The sequence below is a fragment of the Squalius cephalus genome, assembly GCF_949319135.1.
Source record: "Squalius cephalus genome assembly, chromosome: 11".
NCBI classification, from domain to species: Eukaryota; Metazoa; Chordata; class Actinopteri; order Cypriniformes; family Leuciscidae; genus Squalius; species Squalius cephalus.
This window is the reverse complement of record NC_137132.1, coordinates 4,307,278-4,332,676: the sequence shown is the minus strand read 5'-3', so window position 1 is coordinate 4,332,676 and position 25,399 is coordinate 4,307,278. Positions and strand designations below refer to the sequence as shown.

The 25,399-nt window shown below is 39.6% G+C and overlaps 1 protein-coding gene across 1 annotated transcript; it reads right to left on the bottom strand.

The window, feature by feature from the left end:
• Positions 1–7,114: 7,114 nt before the first annotated feature.
• Positions 7,115–12,243, bottom strand: LOC307167502 (uncharacterized protein). The gene is made up of 3 exons (XM_079886662.1): positions 12,068–12,243; positions 10,692–11,036; positions 7,115–9,324 (listed from the first exon to the last, which is right to left on the bottom strand). Exons 2-3 carry the CDS (start codon positions 10,774–10,776, stop codon positions 8,468–8,470), a joined length of 942 nt encoding a protein of 313 aa, XP_079742788.1. The 5' UTR covers positions 10,777–11,036; positions 12,068–12,243; the 3' UTR covers positions 7,115–8,467.
• Between the last annotated feature and the right edge of the window lie 13,156 nt (positions 12,244–25,399).

Genomic DNA, 25,399 nt, shown 5'->3' with positions numbered 1-25,399 from the left:
ATTCCCTGATTCAAGAATCCTTGTGGAGGAGATGGAAAGATGATGATGAGACCTGGAAATCCAGCAGAGGACTGTCGTTTGCTCTTGCCAATGGCCAAGTACAATGAGTAATAGGGGAAGTCAGTTGGGAATGTATATTGCAAGATAATACACACCCGGTGTGGCTGTTTATTATGAGGAATCAAGACCTATCATTTCTACTCATTCTTGGCCTTGATTTCATTGTGTCAGGTGGCTTAAAACTTGACTTCAACAGTTCGTCTTATTCATTTCCTGGACAGGAGTCACCACAATCTTTTACTTGCTATCTCCAACCTGCCATCTTTAACATTTACACTGCACATTATCAACTATACAAGTGTCAGAAAATACCATAACCATCATCAAGGATTTGGTGAGTCAAGCCGATATTTCACGCACTGAGAAGAGGCAAATGGAAGGTCTCTTATTGAACTGGCCCACTGTCTGTACCGATGACCTAGGACAAACCTCCGTCATCAAACATCAGATTATGACTAGTGATTCCATCCCGGTACGGAAAAGACCATACACTGTACCAATTAACAAACAAAAGTTCATTAATGAGGAGATTGAATCGATGTTGAACAAGGGCATAATACGGCCGTCTACTTCACCATGGGCAGCTCCTATAGTCCTAGTACCAAAAAAGATGGAAATGTTTGTTTCTGTGTAGATTATCGATCGTTGAACACTCAAACCCCATTAGACGGATTCCCCATGCCTCAAATAAAGGACATCTTGGAGTCGATGTACGGAGCCTCCGTATTCAGCACCTTAGATCTTAGGAGTGGATACTGGCAAGTTATGATGGATGACTGAAGCGTCCAGAAGACTGCTTTCATTACCAAAAATAATCAATATGAGTTCATTCGTCTTCCCTTCGGGCTGAAGAGTGCGGGAGCTACCTTCCAAAGACTGATGAACAGAATATTGAAGGATTTTCTTGGTAAATGTTGCTTCGTGTATATTGATGACATTGTGGTGTATTCCAAATACATCCAACAACATATCAAAGAGGTGGTGGATATCTTAAGGCGGTGTTCTGTGACACTCAGGCTCTGCCGTGGTCTTCTGGTTCCCTGCCTGAGCCTCGGTCTCCGGAGCTGTCGATGTCGCCATGTCCTCCCAGTCCCTCAGCATTGCCCCGTCTCGTCGGCTCTACGGCTCCACCCTGGTCTCCTCAACCACCTGCCTCGCCTCCGTCAGTCGGCCCCCTGGAGTCGTCAGCCCTGCCTCCTCCGTCAGCTCCGCCCTGCCTCCTCCATGGCTCCTCCCTCCGTCGGCTCCGCCCTGGCCACCTGCTCCGTCTGCTCCGCCTTGGTCCCTCTTCGGCGCGAGGTCGCACCTTCCGGTGGGGGGGGAATAATGTCACGCTTGTTCTGTGGTGTTCCTCTGTTGTCACTAGTCTCATGTCTGTCTAGTTAAGCTTCCTGCCTGTCGTTATCAGTTCAGTTAAATCACCTGTGTCCTATTAATTATCATCATCTGTTTCTGTTTCATTAGTGTGTGTATTTAGTTCCTTCTGTTCAGTCAGTCTTGGTCCGTTCTAGTCATAGTTACGTCGTGTTTGGTGTGTTTAAACTAGGGATGTTAACCGATGACCATTTGACCGATGGTTGACCGTATCAACGTTGACCGGTCAAAGTTGTCGGTAGTCGGTTAAAAAAAAAGAAAAAAAAAAGTTCTCTAAATTAGGCTATTATAGACAGTGGACTTTACTCTACTACAGTTAGCCATCTCATTCCAAGATGTTTTTGTGTGAAGTGAACAAATCCCTCACACTCAATTTTTCATAACTCACCTGTTTGTATTTAATAAACCAATAAAAACATTTGGCGCGAGGTCACAGCGTTTGGGTTCGCGCGCTCACAGGGTTTGCGAAAAGTAAAGGCTACAGGCTAAAACACTCGAGGTTAGAGCCAGGGCAGACGACAGGATGAAGCGTGTAAAGAAGTGTGTGGGACCATTTCACCAAAAAGAATGACACAGATGTAAGTTGCAACTTGTGTGATACAGTGCTTAAATACAGTAGTAACACATCAACTATGATCACCTTAAAACGCGACACCCGCAAGCCTCTTCGGGTGAGAAAGGTAGCCAAAGCGGGAGGCAGAGCGGCAGAGAGATGCGACAGAGTTGCGAAATTGCAGGCACGATATTGTACAATATTGGGAAAATATTAGATATTGGGAAAAAATTAGCCTACATTTCGATAGTTTTTTCCCAACGATATATATTGCGAGTCATGATCAATCCAGGCTAAAGTCAATAATTACCATTCCATGATATTAATAATTTCACTAATAAGCAAGCTTCATTACAAGTGACAAAAAGGTCACTTAATATTTTTATTCCAAAATTAGAACATATTTCTGTCAGAATTCGGTGAACGTTCTACGCAGTCCAACGTGGCGGCGCTCTTAACAGATGTTTGTTTGTTCATTCCTCAAAATAAGTACAAAAAAATCTTATTCTCTCTCTCTCTCTCTCTCTCTCTCTCTCTCTCTCTCTCTCTCTCTCTCTCTCTCTCTGTTTTCGGTGCTGGTGCAGTGACGCGTTCATGTAAACGGCACCTAAAAGCTGTCACAAAGAACCAGCAAAAGTAATGATTATGAATATGTAAAATATTGCGATGAGACATTTTAATTATCTATTAATAAACAAGTGTTTTCTGTGTCGGCTGCAAAGATGAAATCTGACTCGCGATCTTCGCAGTTAGTGAACGCGCCGGAGAGAAATACACATTTCACGGATTAAATCGTTTTATTTTGTTTTGAATGGTTCTGTTTAAAAGTAGAGATTTCTGTAGATAATAGATATATTTCTATTTTTTTTTAGGTGTGTGAGACGAGTAAGCTACCTTATACGTTGAGTTTCGGTTTATGGATGATAGCTTAATGTTAGCTCCAGTTCAGGCGCTGGCGCCTCCGTGTCGTGATATCTATCTGCTATGTTTACTTTTTTTTATTAAATCGAGAAAATTGGATAATGAAACGCTGATTAAAATTAAGATACAATTAATACAAAACGAAATTCGTTTTAAAGAAAGGCTTTGTGCTTTCTGTTTGAGGTCTCTGTGAAAGTTTTAAAGCAGTCTTTTAGTGCCGCTTTGAGCGGTCGCGTCCGTAATGGAGAACTGTCACGTAAAATTGTTTTTTCCTCATAAATGCGAACACGAAAAATAAAAGACAAAAGACTTTTTAAAAAAGACAACCATCCACAACTTTATAACACTCCAGTCAACATCCTCCTTTTTGTAGACGAAATAGTCCCAAATAGCTGATTTTGACTTTCTTTTTAGTACGAAATATCATTCTCTTAATACACCATGGGTGCTACTACTACCCTTCACATCGCATGTTCCGGCGATGTGACTATTGCTCATGCGCACAGCCCTATATTTTAAATTAATCGGTTAACCGGTTTCAACCGGCTAATGAGGCTCGGTGGTCGGTCAAGAAAATTTTTAGTTTTCGCCATCCCTAGTTTAAACCTTCTGCCTGTATGTGCCTACCTGAGTGATTTAGTAAAATGTATGTATTGGAGCCATTGGCCTCTTTGTCTTCTTCAACCTACACCACACCATGACAATATGATGATATCTAGGTGAAAGAGTCTCTTTATAATGGGATTTATCAGACCTCAGTGACGTGAGACAGACAACGGTCGGTTTAGCCAGTCTGTCTGCTACCTGACCTGAGCCCCAGATTATCATGTTTGAGCTCTAAGACTATGTGCCATATTACTAGAGAGAAGAGCAGCACCATCCCAGGAGGATGGATACAATCTCTTCTCAACAGGTCAGGTCTGCCTCAAAAACTTGAAAAGCTATGAATTACAAAATCATACTGAATATACATAACCCACCAGTGTTGGGGAGTAACGGAATACATGTACCGGCGTTACGTATTCAGAATACAAATTATGAGTAACTGTATACCGTTACAGTTGCCATTTAAATAGTTGGTATTTAGAATTACATTGTTACATTGTTGAAATCAATGGATTACATGACGATACTTCTCTGTTTCACGAGTTTATTCACTCTCTAAATAAATTAAGGCAACTCCATGCATTTCCCAGAAGCCCCAATATGAAAACAAAAAAATGCACGGTTTGCGTGACCAGTCACAATGGAGTCGGAAGAGGAGCAGCGGGAGCTAGAGGTAGAGATGGAGCCGGAACAACAGAGCAGGGCAAGAATGCATTTCTATCTTGGAAATTCAAACAGCATTTCACATTAAAGAAAGAGAAGGGAGCACGAAATATAACTGTGCAGTGCAACCACTGCTTGCCAGCAACCAACCTCCTATCAGCGTCCAACTCTACCTTCAACCTGAAGAAGCATCTTAAAATAGGCCTACGTTTTTGTTTGTTTTTTCAAATACGTGCAGTCAAAACTTGAAATATAAATTCTCAGAAAATGCATTATAGTGAAACGTCTGTAGGCTATATATCCATACTCCCTTAATAAAGGAGTCCAGACATTAGAAAAATATCGGTCTACATGCGTTTTATATTTAATATGAGGGAAATAAAACATGCGTGACACAAAAAATCTTTAACTTTAAGGTGCCAATCTGTGAATTACACTGCGCAAACCAAAAGTAATACTACTCACCGGATGAAGAAGGGTTGGCTCTCCACAGAACATGAAATATTAATTTTATTTTATTTTTCGTATTCGCATTAATGAGGAAAAAAAACAATGTTACGGTCGTGACAGTTCTCCGTTACGGACGTGAGTGCTCTGAAAGCGGCACTAAAAGACGGCTTTAAAACTTTCACAGAGACCTCAAACAGAAAGCACAAAGCCTTTCTTTAAAGTGAATTTCGTTTTGTATTAATTGTATCTTAATTTCAATCAATGTTTCATCAACCAATTGCCTGGATTTAAGTAAATATAGCAGACAATAATCAGGACACGGAGGCGCCAGTGCGCAATACAGCGCGTGAACTGGAGCTGGTCTCATAAATGAACGCCCGTTTCACGCATACTCTGTTTGCAGTGCGTATGCGGTGCGTATTTTTTTTCCGTACCCATGTTAACAGGTTAGAGCTTTCACACTGCGGTCCGTTTATCCGTCCCAGTTGCGGTGCGTATACAGCAGTGCAGCGATCGTTTCCGCACCAAGTCTATTTCTGCTGTGCCACAAACGCTGAATTAAAGTGACAGCGCATGGTTCGTGGTCAAAATGAACACAGATTGAACTGAAAATGTAGTAATTTCATCATAAATGCATTTAATTAAATAAAATGTAGTAATACAATCATAAATGTATTTAATTAAATAGGCCTACTGCTTTTTTTTCACAGTAATCTTTTTACTTTAAGACTGGGGTAAAACAATGAAAACTAGGCCTACAGTTTACTTTAACAAGGCAAAATAATGAACAACACTCGTCTGATTCGTGGAGGTTGAAAAACAAATTATTTGTGGCATGCAAGATTTAGCCTATTGTATTAAAATTTAAATGCAAAAGAAAAGGCATGAGAGTCAGCTGTTTTTGTCAATTTTAAGTTTAAATTTAAATTGTTTGCGATTTTAATAGCCTACATATTAAATATGTTATCACTTGCTTGAACAACTTAATCTATATAGAAGTAATACATTGATTAATACGTTGTTTAAATTGTTTAAGCTTGAATACGTCTATTAAAGAGTGTATAGGCCTATGTGTAGGTTACAAAGAAAATTGCACCGGTGACAAAACTTTTTTTAAATAAAAGTTGCTGAAACCTTCTGGATTTGAAATACAAATATTGTGTATGTGTATGTGTTTGTGGTATCAGTGGATCAGTTACGCACTGCAAACGCATCATATGTGAAAGTACTATAGCGCATGCTGCTCTCCTGTACCACATACGCACCGCAACACAGCGCATACGCACTGCACACGGAGTATGTGTGAAACGGGCACTCAGCGTATAAGGTAGTAGGCCCTACTTGCCTCACAGACATGTCTACTTTTAAACAGAACAATTCAACATGAAAGAACTGCTCTCTGCATATGTAATCCGTATGAAATGTGCATTTCTCTCTGGTGCGTTCACTAGGCTACTGCGAAGATCGCGAGTCAGCATCGTCAATTTCATCTTTGTAGCCGACACTGACAAAGAAAACACTTGTTTATTAATAAACAATCAAAATATCTCCTTTCTATATTTGACATATTCATAATTATTACTTTTGCCGGTTGTTTGTGACAGCTTTTAGGTGCTTTATTGGCATACGCGTCACCACTGCATCACCGCACCCCCACCCCACAAGAATAGGCCTGTTTATTAAGCAGGATTTGATGTCCGACGCTTATAAAATGCAATGTGGAAGTAATCCAAGTATTCAGAATACGTTACTCAGATTGAGTAACGTAACGGAATACGTTACAAATGACATTTTTGGGCATGTATTCTGTATTCTGTAACGGAATACATTTTGAAAGTATCCTTCCCAACACTGTAACCCACATAATCATCTCGAGCAACTAACAATGAAACGGCCAATGAAGCCTCTCATCGACCAAATATTCCTCAGTTTTCAAACACTTCATGTAAATAAGCCCACAACACAAAAATAATAAAGTGATTGATTCAACTCACATACAAGCAATAACTCAATGCGTTAATCTCTTTTACTAAATTCAATAAGTTTCACTTTGGACATTTTTTAGCATTCGTTAGTTGAGGGATACGTGTAAGTTTATTCTAACTCAGAAAAAAACCTGCTCCGGAGCAGCTTAGCCGTGTAGCGTAAGTTACCATGATGATGAACACAACTAAAACCAATCCACTTTCCTGAGCCCTAAAAAGCCAGTTTGCTCAAACTAATCTCGAACTTTACCTGTTAGCAACTGAAACCGGCTTTGTGCAACAGGCCACAGGACGTTTTTGTTGTTTTACTAGAGACAAATAACTGCCTTACACTGACAGCTAAATGACAAGTCAGAAAGTTACAACTCAAAAACAACTTCCACAAAACTAACGTCACAGATCTAAAGTTTATTTCATTTATACGTTTGCTTTATCTGAATCTCACAGTTTATATTAATTATTGGATCTGTAGAAACCTTTTACTCACAAAATCAAACTTTGTCAGTGAAATGGTCATTTTATTTGTTGTTATTGTACAGATGTTCGTTATTGTATATACATCTGTTTATGTAATAACAGGCTTTATGTAAGTAAAACAAAAGTAAAAAAAAAAAACTGATCAACTTCAGGGAATATATTAACAAATAACTGATTGTTGTTGTTTTTCTACATTTGTTTCCAGTCTCTTTTAATTTTGGCATTTCTTTGAGTAAGCGTTCAAAATCATTTTCAAATATTACGGGCCCGGCTTTGGCACTTCATCGCTGCTCGCAGCTATATATATATATATACAGTGCTATGCATAAGTTTAGACACCCATGCTAAAGTTGACTAAAAAGAGCAATAAAAATGTATCTTTTGGAAATTGAACTTACTGCCTTAATTTAAATAATTAGGAAAAATCCAACCTTTAAGGACACCAATTTTCTTTGTGAATGAATAATGTATCGTAAATAAATAAATATTCTTCCTTAAAATACAGGGTGCATAAGTCTGGACACCCCTATGTTAAATTCCCATAGAGGCAGGCAGATTTTTATTTTTAAAGGTCAGTCATCACATAGCCTTCACCATACCTAGAGATTGGCATGCATGGAGTACTTTCCATAAGATCATCTCTCAATGCAAATCAAACCAGCTATTAGGCTAACTGAAATAAAACCATGCCAATCTCTAGGTATGGTGAAGGCTATGTGATGATGTGGGGCTATTTTAATCCAAAGGCCAAGGGAACTTTATCAGGATGCATATTATCCAGGATCCATGAAGTAACTGGCCTTTAAAAATAAAAATCTGTCTGCCTCTATGGGAATTTAACATAGGGGTGTCCAGACTTATGCACCCTGTATTTTAAGGAAGAGCATTTATTTATTTACGATACATTATTCATTCACAAAGAAAATTGGTGTCCTTAAAGGTTGGATTTTTCCTAATTTTTTTAATTAAGGCTTTAAGTTCAGTTTCCAAAAGATGATTTTTTTATTCCTCTTTTTAGTCAACTTTAGCATGGGTGTCTAAACGTATGCATAGCACTGTGCTTTATGTGAATCTAACAAAACATTTGCTCGCTGTGACACAGAACAATGCTTTCTAATATGATTCACTAGATTACATGATTGGGTGAAGCTCTTCTCAAACTGAGTACAGTCGTACGGCTTCTCTCCAGTATGAACTCGCTCGTGTGATTTTTTTTTTTTTCAATTTTAAATGAACAAATATTGTAAGTAAACAACAATAGCCCAAGTTTTGAAAAAAAAAAAATTATTATTAAGACTTTTTAACCAGAATTTTTTAGGCTACGCCTATGTCTCACACCATTTACTTGAATGTATTTGACATGAAAATGAAATGTTGCTCATTGTGATGACTTCATATGACATATCTTCATGTGACTCAGAAGGCTTTTTTTATGTTTGAAACTCTTCCCACACTGAGTACAGTCGTACGGCTTCTCTCCAGTATGAACTCGCTCATGTACTCTCAGGTTTCTAGATCGAGTGAAACTCTTGTCACAATATGAGCACTTGTAAGGTTTTTCTCCAGTATGAATTCTTTGGTGCTGTTTCAGATTGTCAGCTTTAGTAAAACTCTTCCCACAGTCACAACACACATGATCTTTCACTTCATCATGTGTTTTCTGATGCTGTTTAAAACCGTCCAGTCTTGAAAAACTCTTTCCACAGAGAGAACACACATAAGGCTTCTCATCTGAATGCACTTTTAGGTGTTTATTTAGATCTGATGATGAAATAAAATCTTTACCACACTGATCACAGTTAAATGGTTTTTCTCCAGAGTGAACACGCAGATGATAACTGAGACATGTTGCATCTCTGAAACTCTTTCCACACTGAGTGCATGTATAAGGTTTCTCTCCAGTGTGAATTCTCACGTGTCTGTTAAAGTCTCTTTTCCGTGTGAAACCCTTTCCACACTGAGTGCATGTGTACAGTTTCTCTCCAGAGTGAATTCTCATGTGTGTCTTAAGGTCTCCTTTCCCTGTGAAACTCTTTCCACACTGAGTGCATGTATACGGTTTCTCTCCAGAGTGAATTCTCATGTGTCTGATAAAGTCTCTTTTCCGTGTGAAACTCTTTCCACACTGAGTGCAGGTGTGCGTCTTTTTGGCTTTTGTTCTTTGAATTGTAAAGTTATGATGTTCCTCCTCCACTTCATCCAGTTCTTGTCTTTGCTCTTTCACTCTCACCTGGTCTAAAATACACATCAAGTTAGAATCAGTTCAAGTGAACCCTGATTTAATAGCAGAAAGCTACAGAGATCAGGGGTCTCATTTATAAAACTGTGCGTAGGAACCTTACTAAAAGTGTACGTGCGCCCGAAAGCCAAAAATGGCGTACGCAAAAAATATTCAGACTTATAAAACCGTGCGTACGCCAGAACCTGCGCAGAATTCACTTTATAAATCCCAGTCAGCGGAAGATTGTGCGCACATGCGTCTCCTCCCCGAAATAACCATATATGGAGCTTACAACGCCTAGTTTTACTATGCAGATCCTCATCTGCATATCATTTGCATATGATTATTCATCCACGTGATAACGTTTAACGGTACAAGACATATTACATTAATAAAAATCAAGTAGTTGCCTATGCTTGCCTTGTTTTTGAATACATAAATCAAATAGTGTAAAATACATTTCAGAGAAAGTTTTTCTCAATCTTTTCCACTGGCCGAATTGTATTTTTAATTGATTTATATTTTTAATGGAAACAGATAGGCCTTGGGCATTATTTGCACAAAATTATTTTCTCAGACAATCTGGTATTATCATTATAAGCAATTATCTCTGTGGTTAAAACATTAAAGCACGCCACAGGAAAAGTGTTCAAAAACAATCGCATCCACAACAAATATTTCTAATGATTGAATATAAAAAATGTTGTAACTTCTCAGTAATGATTTCATGTTTAAGTGTTTAACTCCATTAAATTGAATGGCATATTTAATCTAAATGTTTATATCATTAGTAAAACATAGTTTAAATCATTATTTTATTTATTTAAACTGTTATTTGCGTCAGTTTCACTAAACGGCCAACGCGCTCGCTGGCGCGGACATTTAAGAAGGGATGGATATTTGCTTCAAGTGACAGGCTTGGTGAGTGAAATTATATTTGTATTATCTTTCTGTATATGTTTAATTTTCTTTAGATTTTCTGTCTAAAAGTGACCAAAAATACATTTAACTCCAGCTCACCATCGGTGTCGCCAAACTGCTCCATCTCCAAAACGTTCGTACGCATGGGTCAGAGTTTGCGTGCAGGTGCGCACATTTTCCCGTCAAGTTTGTTTTTATAAATCACAACTTATGCGTCAGAAGTGGCGTACGCCTCTCAGGGCCTGTTTTGTGCGTACGCAACGGTTATAAATGAGGCCCCAGATCTTTCACTTTTTGTTCTGTCATTCACTTGTTAATAGTAAAAATGTGTTTGACAACTGCTATATACAAGGTTATGATCATTTGGATGTATTTCTCCATCATTTATCATCCATATACTGCTTACTAATTCACATCTACCAAAGCAGTCAACAATGAAGAATCAAGAATGGACACCAACCTATTTGTTCCTCAGTATCTTCATGTTTTATTCTGGATGGTTCTGGATCACTCATGTCTTCAATCTCCTCTTTAATAAACTCCATCTTTAACAGTCACACAGATTTCAGCTGCTACTCCTGGAGTTTGTCCTTCTCTTGTAGGATGATGGGAATATTCCCAGTATTTATTGGTGAATTGTCTCCAAAAGTTCCCTGTTTTCAGCTCATTCATTATGGTGATGTCTGAGATCTTCTGTAAATTGACACATTAAGCTCATTTTATTGGTGTCAACAGGCTGAAACAAACTACAGCATCATCACCTTTAACTTCAGTTCTTGTCTTTGCTCTTTCACCTCCATCTGGTCTGAAACATATTAAAACATTAAGTTGTTAGAATGAGTTCAAGGAGGATAAATGTGAATTTTCAAGTGAACCCTGATTTAATAACAGAAAACAAGTGAGATCTGTTTATCAAATATTATATTTTTGATGTACCAAAGGTTAATATTGTAATCCTCTTGTTAATAGTCAAAATGTGAACGACAACTGCTGTACAAGATTATGACATAAGTGCATTATATTCCTAGATTATTTGCTAATATTTCACAGTTCTTATGATTGACATCTAATAATATAGCCATAGCCTTTTAAGCATTTTAACTCGTTAAAAAAAATTAATAAAACCAACCATCATTATTTTTAACTTTGAAAATTATGTTGTGTAAAAGGTAACTATAGAATTAAACATGAGAATCTGGTTATTCAGATAATAGGCTAAATGTTTTGTCTTTAAACTTTCATACAAATCAAAATTACACACCAGTGAATGTTATCAAAAAATGTCTTGTAAATATATAGCAGATTTCACCCAGCAACACAAATGAACCACATCTGCAGTTTATTGACAGAGGACAGACAATACACACACACACACACACACACACACACACGTCTTCAGATTCACTGTCTTTCAGCTGAAGGATGCATGAGAAAAGATCCTCCCTAACAGTAACTGCAATTCATCTAATACACAGGTCACACATATGGCTATAAACATACATAAACATCAAAATGAAAGTTAAACCCATTTAAACGACATTTACACAGACCCAATCCACCAATATGATATGTGGAGATTCTTTATTAAAGTCCAAAAATACATCAAACTGTTGGCAGAAAAACTCATACATAACCTTATCCCGGTTTTATGGCACTTCCATAATATAAACTCAAATCTTCACTTAATTGTAACGAGGCTTCAGCAAAGTGAGGATCCATTTGCAGCTTTATTGTGATCTTGGTCGTACAATCAGGGTCAATCACCAGCAAACACAACAGTAGAGACAAAGAAACTCGTAATGCGAAAACAGGCATAAGGTCAGGCAGCAAACTTACATAAATCAGTCCACAATAGAGAACAGTCCAGGGCAGGCAGCAAAGAATCACGAAGAGAATAAACAGTCCAAGAGTAATCCACGGGAAGACAAAAACACAGGCAGAAACGCTCAGAGATGTTCACCAGAGCAAAACAAAACCTCTCATGAGGAACTTCTTCTTCTTCGACTTGTTGCTATTTTACGGCGGTTGACATGCAGCTTATCATTACCGCCACCTTCTGCTCCGAAGTGTGAATCAGAAAATCGGTTTACAGACTAAATCACACACACACACACACACACTTGTTGATTATTTTATTCGGAATGACCAATACTGATTAAAACAACACAGCATCCAAATATTCACAAAGAGTCTGTTATGTTTCACCTGACAATACAAACACTGCTAATAGTCACAATCACATGAATAAATAAATCAATAGGCTATGCATGTTAAGGATAGAGGTGACATCGCCTTCTCCACACATGCAGACTGCCTATGACTGCTGACACAGAACAGTATCTTAGAACAGTTTGCTTAGAGGTCTTTTTACTTAGTCCAGCAATTTGCAAGCCTCTGACGCATAGTCTGTGCACATGATCAGTTTTGTGCTGTAACCACACACTGCTAAAGCATTTGTTAATGACTGGTATTTTCTCAGAAAAACACAAGTCCATGTAAGCATCAAAACAACAACCCACTTCCAGAATCAGAATGTTTTTAGAGAGTTCATTGACAACTACAATGTCTGGAGTATTTTGGGTATTCTCTGAGAACACTTCTTAGAGAGTTTATGTTATCATTCAGATTTGAAAACCAGCCATCTTATTTGTGTATATTGCACTTTGTCCAGACACTTTGCGCAGTTCTTTATGTGCACTGTAGATTCCATTGTTTTATCGCTGTGTAATAGACAGAATGCTTCGTGGTGTTTTGGAAACCACAGAGAGAGGTTGTATTTGGTCAGGAGAGTTTGCAGCCGAGCTTTGACAACAAATTTTAGGATACCTCCGTTAACGGCTGAATTGTGTAACGCAGAGTGTGAGACTGTATGATCAGGGGCGATTCCAGGATTTTATAAATGGGGGGGGGGGGCCACAGGGGGGATCAAGAACCAGTGAGGGGGGGCCCATGGGAAATCAGAAAAAAATAAACTGGAAATAAATACTTGTTTAGAAAACATTAAGCACGATTTCAAAAACATTTGCAATGCCCTGTGCCCTAATATAGATGGTATTAAATGTGGCACTCCATTTATTGGACCACACAGTTTTGTTCTAATAAATAAAAAACAAAAAAAAGACTCTGGCCGTTTCTCAATATGCGTTCTTGTCTGTACTTGTGTTCTTGTGGACTTGTGAAACGTCATCAGTCGCTGCCCAAGTACTGTTCCAATTCAAAGTTCACATCTAGCCAAGTCCAGTTCAAATCCCCGGATGTGTTCTTGTTCCGCCCCTTTTACCGAGGATGCATCGAGAGGTGACTTGTGCGGACTTGAGACAGCCAGGTATCCCAGAATGCATCTCACACCAACCAGCAAGCGTCAAAGAAACCCCGCGTAATTTAAAAATACTGCTGTTATTGTGTCACGAATTGTAGTTTTAAGAGTATTTCAGGCGAGAATGTAGTTGTTTTTAAGCTCAAATCTAAAATCTCAAATTTATAAAGATAGCGCCTATTTGAAAATTTGATCTGACGTTTTCGGAGTTGTGAGAACCAGGCAGTCGGATGCTCGGCGCTCATGTACCCCGCCGAGAACAGCCTTTCCTCAGCTAGTGCTGCTGACGTTTGCCGCTGGCTCGGATGTCTCTAGTGGTTTAACATGAGATATAAATCGTCTTGTGTATATCTAACGGGCGATTTATTTATGTATTTATTTTATTTTATTTATTAATCTATAATCTGTTCCCTGGCAAAACGTTTTGGCTGAGGGCAAAGTGAAGTTTCATAGCTTTATATATTTAGTCTATTTAACTTTAACGTTGTAGCCTAGAGAGCTGACTTATGTTTGACTGAATCGTTTGCTAGCTTCTTATACCTTTTAGGCTGCTACTTATACTTTTTTAATGGCTATTATTGATCATTAAAACTGACATTTAACAAAAAAGGTTATGTCATTGTATATATATATATAAAACATATAAAATATTGTATTATACATGTTGCCTACATTCTCTTCACTGTATGTATAATAAAATAAAATGACACAACTCTGTCTCTTTTTGCTAAATGTCAGTTTTAATGATCAATATTATGTTTTTTATGTATCATATTTTTTAAATGAAAACAAAAAGAGTCAGAGTTGTGTTTTATGTTTCGTGTTGTTATAAATATATGCAGTGAAGATAATCAATTGCGTTGCCTGAACCACATTTGTGTGGCCATTAATATGTTTAAGATTTTTTTAAATGAAAATGAAAAGAGGCAGAGTGATGGTTTATAACATATTTTGTTTTATTGTAGCCTAAATATAAAGAGATAACCAGAGTAGCCAGAGCGAGCTGAGTGACGCTATCGCTGTTCCATTTGCAGAATTATTGGACTTGCGTCCTCCCGTCCTCCGGAGTTCGTTCTCCTGAATCGAACTTGACAAGTCCGAACTACCAAGGACGCAAGTCCGAAGTTTGCGTACTTGGTATTGAGAAACGGCCTCTGTCCTCTTTTTATTCTCAACTTACTGGTTCCAGTGTGATGTATTGTCGCCTCAGCACGCACGTTTAGATCCATATGCCCCTCGCTGATATTTACCTGCTCCCCGCCTGCCAAGCCCGGATTACCCAATGGGCATTATGGGCACACTTGGGGCCCAAGCGAGGAGATGAAAATTTTTTCTTTTTTTTTCTTTTACATTTCCGATAACAGAGCGTATATTTGCATTAAGTGCCTGTCTTTTTAGCAAAAAAGACACCCGCAACTAAATAGCTACAGTGGCATAGGTCGTTGGGCGTGCGTGAGGTGCTTGAAACTTAGTAGCTTTTGACGCGTTCGACTCGTGTTCGAATCCGCCTTTTGCCGAACTCGCTTTTCCCAACACACATGAGATGTAAAATGTATAGCCGAACATAAAGGTCTCTAGCGTATGGAAGCTTGATTCCGCCACCGAATAATAAATAAATAATAATAATTGCGACATTTTATCTCACAATTGCGAGTTAACATCTCGTAATTCTGACTTTATTTCTCAGAATTGCGTGAAATAAAGTCGCAATTGCGTGTTATAAAGTCAGAATTGCGAGATATAAAGTCAGAATTGCGTGAAATAAAGTCGCAATTGCGTGTTATATAGTCAGAATTGCGAGATATAAAGTCAGAATTGCGTGTTATAAAGTCAAAATTCTGACTTTTTTTCTCGCAATTGCGACTTTATATCACGCAATTCTGACTTTATAATACATAATTGCGAGTTTATATCTCGCAATTCTGACATCTTTTCTCAGAGAAAAAAGACGGACTTTTTTTTTACCTCAGAAAAGTTTATATCTCACAATTCTTACTTTATATCTCGCAATTGCGACTTTATTTCTCAGAATTGCGACTTTATATCTCCCAATTGCGACTTTATTTCTCAGAATTGCGACTTTATATCTCACAATTGCGACTTCATATCTCAGAATTGCGACTTTATTTCTCACAATTCTGACTTTATTTCTCACAATTCTGACTTCATATCTCGCAATTCTGAGAAAAAAAGTCACAATTCTGACTTGATATCTCGCAATTGTGAGAAAAAAAGTCAGAATTGTGAGATAAAAAGTCGCAATTTTTATTATTTATTTATTATTCAGTGCTTCCATACTAGCGTTATATTTTGCAATCGAACTAATAATCGAAACCGTGATATGGCTTTGTGCTTTATAAAACAGCACAAGACTTTGTAACGATATTAGCTCAAAGGGGAAATATTAATAATAATCCATAATTACTAATTATGATTAATTATTAATATTTGGGTCAGTTAATTAGATTAACTTTGAGGCAAGCCAATTAATATTACAATCAATTAATCAGTTCCAACGAACTCTTTGATTATTCATTTATTCTAAGAAAAGTGTATCTTTCATGGTAACTGAAAAATAATTATTAGCATGTACAGCAATTAGAGCATAATGTAACAAGATCAAGATCGTAAAAGGGACTTTGTATGCAAACAGAGGATCAGAAATCAAATTCAAAATTGTGCACAAGTTTTATTAACTAAATCACAAACATAACTAACACTAAACAAACATACATACATTCATACATACATACATACATGCATAGGTAAAGGGGTGAGTGATGTGGAACCGGAAACAGGAAATAGAACTATGGAGCAAGATCTATTTCAGTATGAAAAGAACCATCAGCTGATCATTTTCAGAACACCTCATTAAATTGATATACCTGCATGGTCAGTTGCAATCGTGGAAAATTCTTGAAGTGGTTGAAAAATGAGTCCGTTGGTGGATCTGTGAGGGTCAAAAGTCATGGTGCAAGTTGCAATCGTTTCTTCTCCGTTGGATGAAGAAGATAGGATGAACTTGTATTGTCGCTGTTCTCATGGCTGGAGTGCAGATTGTGGCCTACACGCACTGGGCCGGCAGGACACAAAGAGCACATGGTGAGAGTTGCGAGGGACTTCGTCCTTGTTGAATGACGTCACTGAACTCCTGAAGTTGTCCTTGATGTTGATGTCCTGGATGCTTTGAAGCCTCCTGCCCTGGGCCTGTTGAGGCCATGCTGGAACACACGGCATCCTTAAGGCAAGAGTTGTCCGTTTCCTTCTTGGTTGGATTTAAGAAAGGCAGGCTGACTCGGTCTGCAGAGGCCTGCAGGGCCCAGTGGGGGGGAGGGGATTGGCTGTGGGTTCTGTCAGTCTCGAGCAGGGTGGCTTCACTGCTCCCACGGCGGGATTTTATACAGTTCCCATATACGTCACACGACGTAATGTCGAAGTGACCGCCTTGAAAGGGAACGTCTCCGGTTACTTTCGTAACCTCGGTTCCCTGAAAGGCAGGGAACGAGACATTACGTCGACCGCCGCGCTCACTTGTTCAGATTCTAGCATTCAGTCGTGATTCTGACGCAATTGTCGCGCACATGCAATTTATACTGCTAGTGGGCTTGTCAGCATTTGCATATTTTGCGTCAATTGGCCAGCTTTCAGCTGCCGTTAGCCAAATAAGATTTCAGCAGAAGTGGAGGAGGGGAGGAGTTCCCATATACGTCACACAACGCAATGTCTCGTTCCCTGCCTTTCAGGGAACCGACAGAGGTGGAAAGTAACGAATTACATTTACTCGCGTTACGTAATTGAGTCGTTTTTTTGTGTACTTCTACTTTTTTAAGTAGTTTTTAAAATCTGTAATTTTACTTTTACTTAAGTACGTTTTTAGTATTGTATTGTAAAGTATTGTACTTCGCTACATTTTAAATCATATCCGTTACTGAGTAAAAAAAATTACTAAAATAAATAATAATACAAGGGAGGGAAATCGCGCTCCGGAAACTACTGCAAGGCATACATGCCAACCCTCCCGATTTTTCCGGGAGACTCCCGAATTTCAAAGCCCCTCCCGAAAATCTCCCGGACCGACCTTTCTCCCGAATTTCTCCCGATTTCCACCCGGACAACAATATTGCTACACCATCCGTCACTGGGCGCCGTTTCAGACCGAACAATAATAAAGGTTACACCTCGAAGTCAAGCGCGGCAATCAGAACGGAAGTTGTTATTGTACAAATTAGGGTCTAACCTCCTGAGGAGAGGCCTTAAAGGACAAGTTCGGTATTTTACACTTAAAGCCCTGTTTACAGATCGTTTCTGATGAAATAGAACGGTTAAGATTAAATTTTGGACAAATGCTGCTGTCCCGAGAATTTTAGGTTTCTTTTGCTTTCCCCCCCACCAGTAGACTTGGTGTATAGGTGCACTCGAACACTCCTTCCTAAAACACATTAAACTTTCGTTTACAAAGACGTGAAACTCACCGAGTGGTCAGGGGTGTCCACTGATATGCTCACACAAAAATCGCTGCAAAAGATGCTTTCCAACAGGTTTTATCGTAGTTTTTGTCTCCTCCATTGACTTGCATTGGATGTGCTGTGAGGTACGGTATTACTCCGCGCCGGAAACTGAAATGGGGTTCAGGGGTTGTTTTCTTCTTCTTCTTCGTGTTTTTTATTTTTTTTACCGCGGATCGCAAACAATGAAATGCCAGTGGTTTGCTTGCAAAGGTGCATTATCGCCACCAACTGGGCTGGAGTGTCTATTATTCAAGCTCTCAACGGAAGAAGTTCGGGTGTGAGGCGTTTGGAAAAATAGCTCCACAGTTTTACAACGAATGGTAAAACACCTGTTGGAAAGCATATTTTGCAGCGATTTTTGTGTGAGCATATCAGTGAACACCCCTGACCACTCGGTGAGTTTCACGTCTTTGTAAACGAAAGTTTAATGTGTTTTAGGAAGGAGTGTTCGAGTGCACCTATACACCAAGTCTACTGGTGGGGGGGAAAGCAAAAGAAACCTAAAATTCTCGGGACAGCAGCATTTGTCCAAAATTTAATCTTAACCGTTCTATTTCATCAGAAACGATCTGTAAACAGGGCTTTAAGTGTAAAATACCGAACTTGTCCTTTAAGGAATTGAATTTGTCAAATAAATGAATTACATTTTTCTTTGCGTTTGTGTGTGTGATATATATATTTTTTTCATTTCATTTCTCTTTTTATTCCTTTCATGAAAATGCATTATTTGTCCAAGGCACATACAATTCATTTGAATTTTTTTTTTTCCTTTACATTTCCATGATCAGAAAGGAGCAGATGGAAGAATAATATTCTTATATTTATCTGCCCCCTTTCTAAACATAAATAGTAGATGGCATTAGCATTGTTCCCTCCACCACCGCCCAAAATTTATTAACATAAATAATAGATGACATTAGCATCACCCAACATAGTATATGACCTATGACCAAAGGGATTCTGACCCCAACCCTTCACAGGGTTAATGCAATGCATATTTTTTTCAAGTAGTGCAATTCAACAAGCTTTTTTGTTTCAAAAACGTGTCATTATTTTACTTCCATAAAGATGGACAATTTGGTCTCTAGAGTTTGTTTCACACTATAAACTGCTTTGATTTGGAGTGAGAGATACAGGGGGAGTGGCTTTATTGTATCAGATACATGTCACTGCACTGATTGGTCCAGTTTTGGTCTGCGATCTCTAACCCAGAATAAAACCTGCTCCGGAGCAGCTTAGCCGTGTAGCGTAAGTTACCATGATGATGAACACAACTAAAAACCAATCCACTTTCCTGAGCCCTACAAAGCCAGTTTGCTCAAACTAATCTCGAACTTTACCTGTTAGCAACTGAAGCCGGCTTTGTGCAACAGGCCACAGGACGTTTTTATTGCTTTACTAGAGACAAAGAACTGCCTTACACTGACAGCTAAATGACAAGTCAGAAAGTTACAACTCAAAAACAACTTCCACAAAACTAACGTCACAGAACTCGTTTTTCATTTATACATTATTTCATTTATACATTTGCTTTATCTGAATCTCACAGTTTATATTAATTATTGGATCTGTAGAAACCTTTAACTCACAAAATCACACATTGTCAGAGAAATGGTCATTTTATTTGTTGTTATTGTACAGATATATGTTATTGTATATCTGTTCATATAATAACAGGCTTTATATAACTAAAACAAAAGTAAAGAAAAAAACTGATCAACTTCAGGGAATTGTTTCATATATTAACAAATAACTGATTGTTGTTGTTTTTCTACATTTGTTTCCAGTCTCTTTTAATTTTGGGATTTCAAGCGTTCAATCAAAAGAATTTTCAATAATTTTCTTTCTTGTTCTCTAACATATAAAACACAAATCTTGTGGCATTTTACAGAAACTCTAGTTTATTAGTTAACTAACTACACATTTACTTTATGTGAATCTAACAAAACATTTGCTCGCTGTGACACAGAACAATGCTTTCTAATATGATTCACTAGATTACTTGATTGGGTGAAACTCTTCCCACACTGAGTACAGTCGTACGGCTTCTCTCCAGTATGAACTCGCTCGTGTACTCTCAGGTTTCTAGATTGAGTGAAACTCTTGTCACAATATGAGCACTTGTAAGGTTTTTCTCCAGTGTGAATTCTTTGGTGCTGTTTCAGAATCTCAGCTCTAGTAAAACTCTTCCCACAGTCACAACACACATGATCTCTCACTTCATCATGTGTTTTCTGGTGCAGTTTAAAACTGTCCGGCCTTGAAAAACTCTTTCCACAGAGAGAACACACATAAGGCCTCTCATCTGAATGAACTATCAGGTGTAGTTTTAGATGTGATGATGAAATAAAATCTTTACCACACTGATCACAGTTAAATGGTTTTTCTCCAGAGTGAACACGCAGATGAACACTGAGATTTGATGCTTGAGAAAAACTCTTTCCACACTGAGTGCATGTATACGGTTTCTCTCCAGTGTGAATTCTCATGTGTGCCTTAAGGTGTCCTTTCCCTGTGAAACTCTTTCCACACTGAGTGCAGGTGTGTGTCTTTTTGGCTTTTGTTCTTTTAATTATAAAGTTACGATGTTCCTCCTTCACTTCATTCAGTTCTTGTCTTTGCTCTTTCACTCTCACCTGGTCTAAAATACACATCAAGTTAGAATCAGTTCAAGTGAACCCTTATTTAATAGCAGAAAGCTGCAGAGATCAGATATTTCACTTTTTGTTCTGTCATTCACTTGTTAATATAGTAAAAATATGTTCATTCAGATTTCTCTATCATTTATCATCCATATACTGCTTATTAATTCACATCTACCAAAGCAGTCAACAATGAAGAATCAAGAATGGACACCAACCTATTTGGTCCTCAGTATCTTCATGTTTTATACCTGATGGTTCTGGATCTCTCATGTCTTCAATCTCCTCTTTAATAAACTCCATCTTTAACAGTCACACAGATTTCAGCTGCTACTCCTGGAGTTTGTCCTTCTCTTGTAGGATGATGGGAATATTCCCAGTATTTATTGGTGAATTGTTGTGGGAGGGGCTTCACTGCAGGTGTGAACTGTGATCACTGTGTTTTTATCCAATCTGCATTTAAAAAGTACAGAGTCATCATGTTAAACTGCTGCTGAAACGCCTCTTTGTCTCCAAAAGTTCCCTGTTTTCAGCTCATTCATTATGGTGATGTCTGAGATCTTCTGTAAATTGGCACATTAAGCTCATTTTATTGGTGTCAACAGGCTGAAACAAACTACAGCATCATCACCTTTAACTTCAGTTCTTGTCTTTGCTCTTCCACCTCCATCTGGTCTGAAACATATTAAAACATTAAGATGTTAGAATGAGTTCAAGGAGGATAAATGTCAATTTTCAAGTGAACCCTGATTTAATAACAGAAAACAAGTGAGATCTGCTTATCAAATATTATATTTTTGATGTACGAAAGGTTAGTTTTGTAATCCTCTTGTTAATAGTCAAAATGTGAACGACAACTGCTGTACAAGATTATGACATAAGTGCATTTATACTCCTAGATTATTTGCTAAGAATATTTGCTAATAGTTTGTCTTTGAACTTTAATTTTACAAATCAAAATTACACACCAGTGAATGTTATAAAAAATGTCTTTTAAATATATAGCAGATTTCACCCAGCAACACAAATGAACCACATCTGCAGTTTATTGACAGAGGACAGACAATCAACACACACACACACACACACACACACACACACACACACACACACACACACACGTCTTCAGATTCACTGTCTTTCAGCTGAAGGATGCATGAGAAAAGATCCTCCCTAACAGTAACTGCAATTCATCTAATACACAGGTCACACATATGGCTATAAACATACATTAACATCAAAATGAAAGTTAAACCCATTTAAACGACATTTCCACAGACTCAATCCACCAATATGATATGTGGAGATTCTTTATTAAACGCGCGTTAATAAAAGTCCAAAAATACATCAAACTGTTGGCAGAAAAACTCATACATAACCTTATCCCGGTTTATGGCACTTCCATAATATAAACTCAATACTTCACTTAATTGTAACGAGGCTTCATCAAAGTGAGGATCCATTTGCAGCTTTATTGTGATCTTGGTTCGTACAATCAGGGTCAATCACCAGCAAACACAACATAGAGACAAAGCAACTCGTAATGCGAAAACAGGCATAAGGTCAGGCAGCAAACTTACATAAATCAGTCCACAATAGAGAACAGTCCAGGGCAGGCAGCAAAGAATCACGAAGAGAATAAACAGTCCAAGAGTAATCCACGGGAAGACAAACACACAGACAGAAACGCTCAGAGATGTTCACCAGGGCAAAACAAAACCTCTCATGAGGAACTTCTTCTTCTTCGACTTGTTGCTATTTTACGGCGGTTGACATGCAGCTTATCTTTACCGCCACCTTCTGCTCCGAAGTGTGAATCAGAAAATAGGTTTACAGACTAAATCACACACACACAAACACACACACTCCTCATCCCAGTCCTTCTGCACAATAATAATAATAATAATAATAATAATAGTTTTTGATATCAAGAATTACATTTTTAAATATCAAGAATTACATTTTTGATATCAAAATTTTACTTGTTGATGTCTGTAATTGTATTTTCACTAGTGAAATGTCACCATAGGCTGCCATTCAAAATCAATTGTTGATATCAAGAATTGATTTCTTACTAGTAGAAATATAACTTTTGATATCAATAATTACATTGTTACTAGTAAAAATGTGAATTACTGATATCAATAATTCAATTGTCACTAGTAAAAATTTTCATTTTTGATATCTGAAAATGTATTTCTGATATCAATATTATTTCAGATATCTAAAATGGCTTCCTTACTACAATCACATTCATGATATTAGAAATTAACATTTACTATGGCAAGCCGTTTTAACATTTAATCATTTCAACCGACAAGTATCTATTGTCATGCTACTAGTAATTATTTTTTAGATACTAGTATCTATTCCATTATGTACTAGTACTTATTCTTTAGGTACTAGAGAGGAACTCCCCATCAAGATCCTTCGTTCAAGGCTGGCCGTTACCCGTAACGGCAGCTCTCCGGCTCCTGCCTCCCCCCCGCCCGCCGCCGTCGAGCCTGCGGCCCACGAGCGCCTCCGACCCGGGAGCGTCTTTTCCCTGAGCTCCACGAGGAACTCACCCGATCATGGCGCTCCCCTCACTCAGCCCGAGCCCATGCACAGGGTACCCAGCTGCTGACAACAGTGGAAGGGGCGGAGAAACTGGGTTACACGCGACCGCCTCCCGTTGAGGACACTGTCGCGGCCCACCTGTGTCCTTCTCCCAGATGGAAAACCGCCTCATTGCCTTCCAGGCCATGTAGAGCCCATGCCCACATCGCCGAGAAGGCATATATCTCAGCTGGACATGCAGCATCTGCCCTCCACATGATGGCAATCCTGCAGGTCTTCCAAACTCGACTCTTGGGGTCCCTGGATGAGGAAGGCCTGGACCCCGAGTCTCTCAGGAAGCTGCGCACGGCCGTGGATCTAGCTCTGGCCGCCTCTAAAAAGGTTGCGCAGGGTATCGGCCGCAATATGGGCAGCCTCGTGGTGTTGCACCGTCACCTGTGTCTGACGTTGACGGAGATGACGTTGATGCTGAGAAGAAGCAGCTCCTGGACGCACCGGTAAGCCCGTCGGGTCTTTTCGGCGTTGCAGTCGAGGCTTTTTCTAAGAAGTACACTGAGACTTTGAAATAGTCAAAGATGATGCCGCCTCTCCTACCTAAACGGTCTCAAGCCCCCCCTAGAGCGAGGTCTAGATTGTCCTCGGCTCAGCGTCCGGCTGGATACGCTAGGCGCGCATCACCGAGCGCGAGAGAGCGACGCGAGCCTGAACCGCCGCTTCGCCAGAGGCAATTCAGGAAGCCCTGTTTCAGCATGAAACCGGCCTCTAGCAGCCAAGGGCGGCCAGCGGACAAGAAGGAGTAGCGTTCCTGATGTTCGTGCCAGGAGGACGAGAGCACGGGCTGTGCACGACGATGGACCTGTGGTGAAAAGGGCGTGTTCCCGCTCAGAGTTCCCTCGGCAACCTACAGTGAAGCCCGAGAATGTTGTTTTCAATGTTGTGAAACCGCTGTGTTCTGTTTCAATAAACATAAAACATTACATGTCTCAGCAAAAGAGCTCTTTTCCTCCCTTGACTATTACCCGCAACATAAGCGAAGCCACTCCTCCGGGAGACGCTTCGCAGAGCGGAAGCCCAGGGCAACCCGAGGATGTGATTTCGTGTGTCCCCGTGCAAAGAGCCGCGGACGAGTCACCAGCCACTCATATAGCTGTCAATGCTTCGCCAGCGGCTGGCGCGCAGCCCCCGCCGCAGCATGCATTAATGCCCCCTCTATCGAGCCACCTGAGCGCGTGGTCGACGCTCCCAGCGGTGTCAGATTGGGTAATCAACACTGTAAAATGTGGCTATACGCTTCAGTTCGCTCGCAGACCACCCCGCTTTGGCGGAGTGATTATGTCAGAAGTATCAGAACAGAGCGCCCCGCTGCTACGGGAAGAAATCTCCTCTCTCCTGGAGGCATGCGCCCCATCTTAGACCTGAGATTACTGAACAAAGCGCTCGCGAAACGCGCATTCAAGATGATTACAGTGAAGCAAATCCTCGCGCATATTCAGCCCGAGGATTACTTCATCGCAGTAGATCTGAAGGATGCGTACTTTCACATTCAGATAGCCCCGCATCACAGGCGCTTTCTGCGGTTTGCATACGAAGGTGTCACATACCAATTCAAAGTGTTGCCGTTCGGACTGGCTCTGGCCCCCCGCGTATTTACAATGTGCATGAATGCAGCGCTCGCACCCCTGAAGCTCAGTGGGATGCGCATACTGAACTATCTCGACGACTGGCTAGTCATCGCTCAATCGAGAGGCGCTCTTGAGGAACACAGACGCAGACTCCTCGCCCATCTGACATGCCTGGGACTGTCTGTGAACATACAGCTGAGCCAGTCGATCACATTCCTGGGTATGGTTCTGGACTCACGCACGATGATCGCGCGCTTATCAGAGCCGAGGATCAAGTCCATTCACAATACACTAGCCCTCTTCGTTCAAGGCAGAGCTGTCCCCTTAAAAACGTTTCAGAGGCTACTGGGTCTGCAGACTGGGCTTGCTACACATTGAGACCGCTGCAGCACTGGTTGCAAAGCCGAGTGCAGCCGCAGGCGTGGAGAGTGGGGAGAGAACGCCTTATCATAACGCATTCATGTCTCGAGACTCTGGCACCTCGGTCCGGCAAGACCATGTACGAACAGGGTGCTGCTATG

Excerpts from the sequence above, each read along its gene's own strand:
- LOC307167502 (XM_079886662.1), bottom strand. The coding sequence starts at position 10,776 with ATGGAGTTTATTAAAGAGGAGATTGAAGACATGAGTGATCCAGAACCA. Across the intron at positions 9,325-10,691 it reads AGATACTGAGGAACAAATAG|ACCAGGTGAGAGTGAAAGAG; the intron begins GTTGGTGTCCAT and ends TGTGTATTTTAG.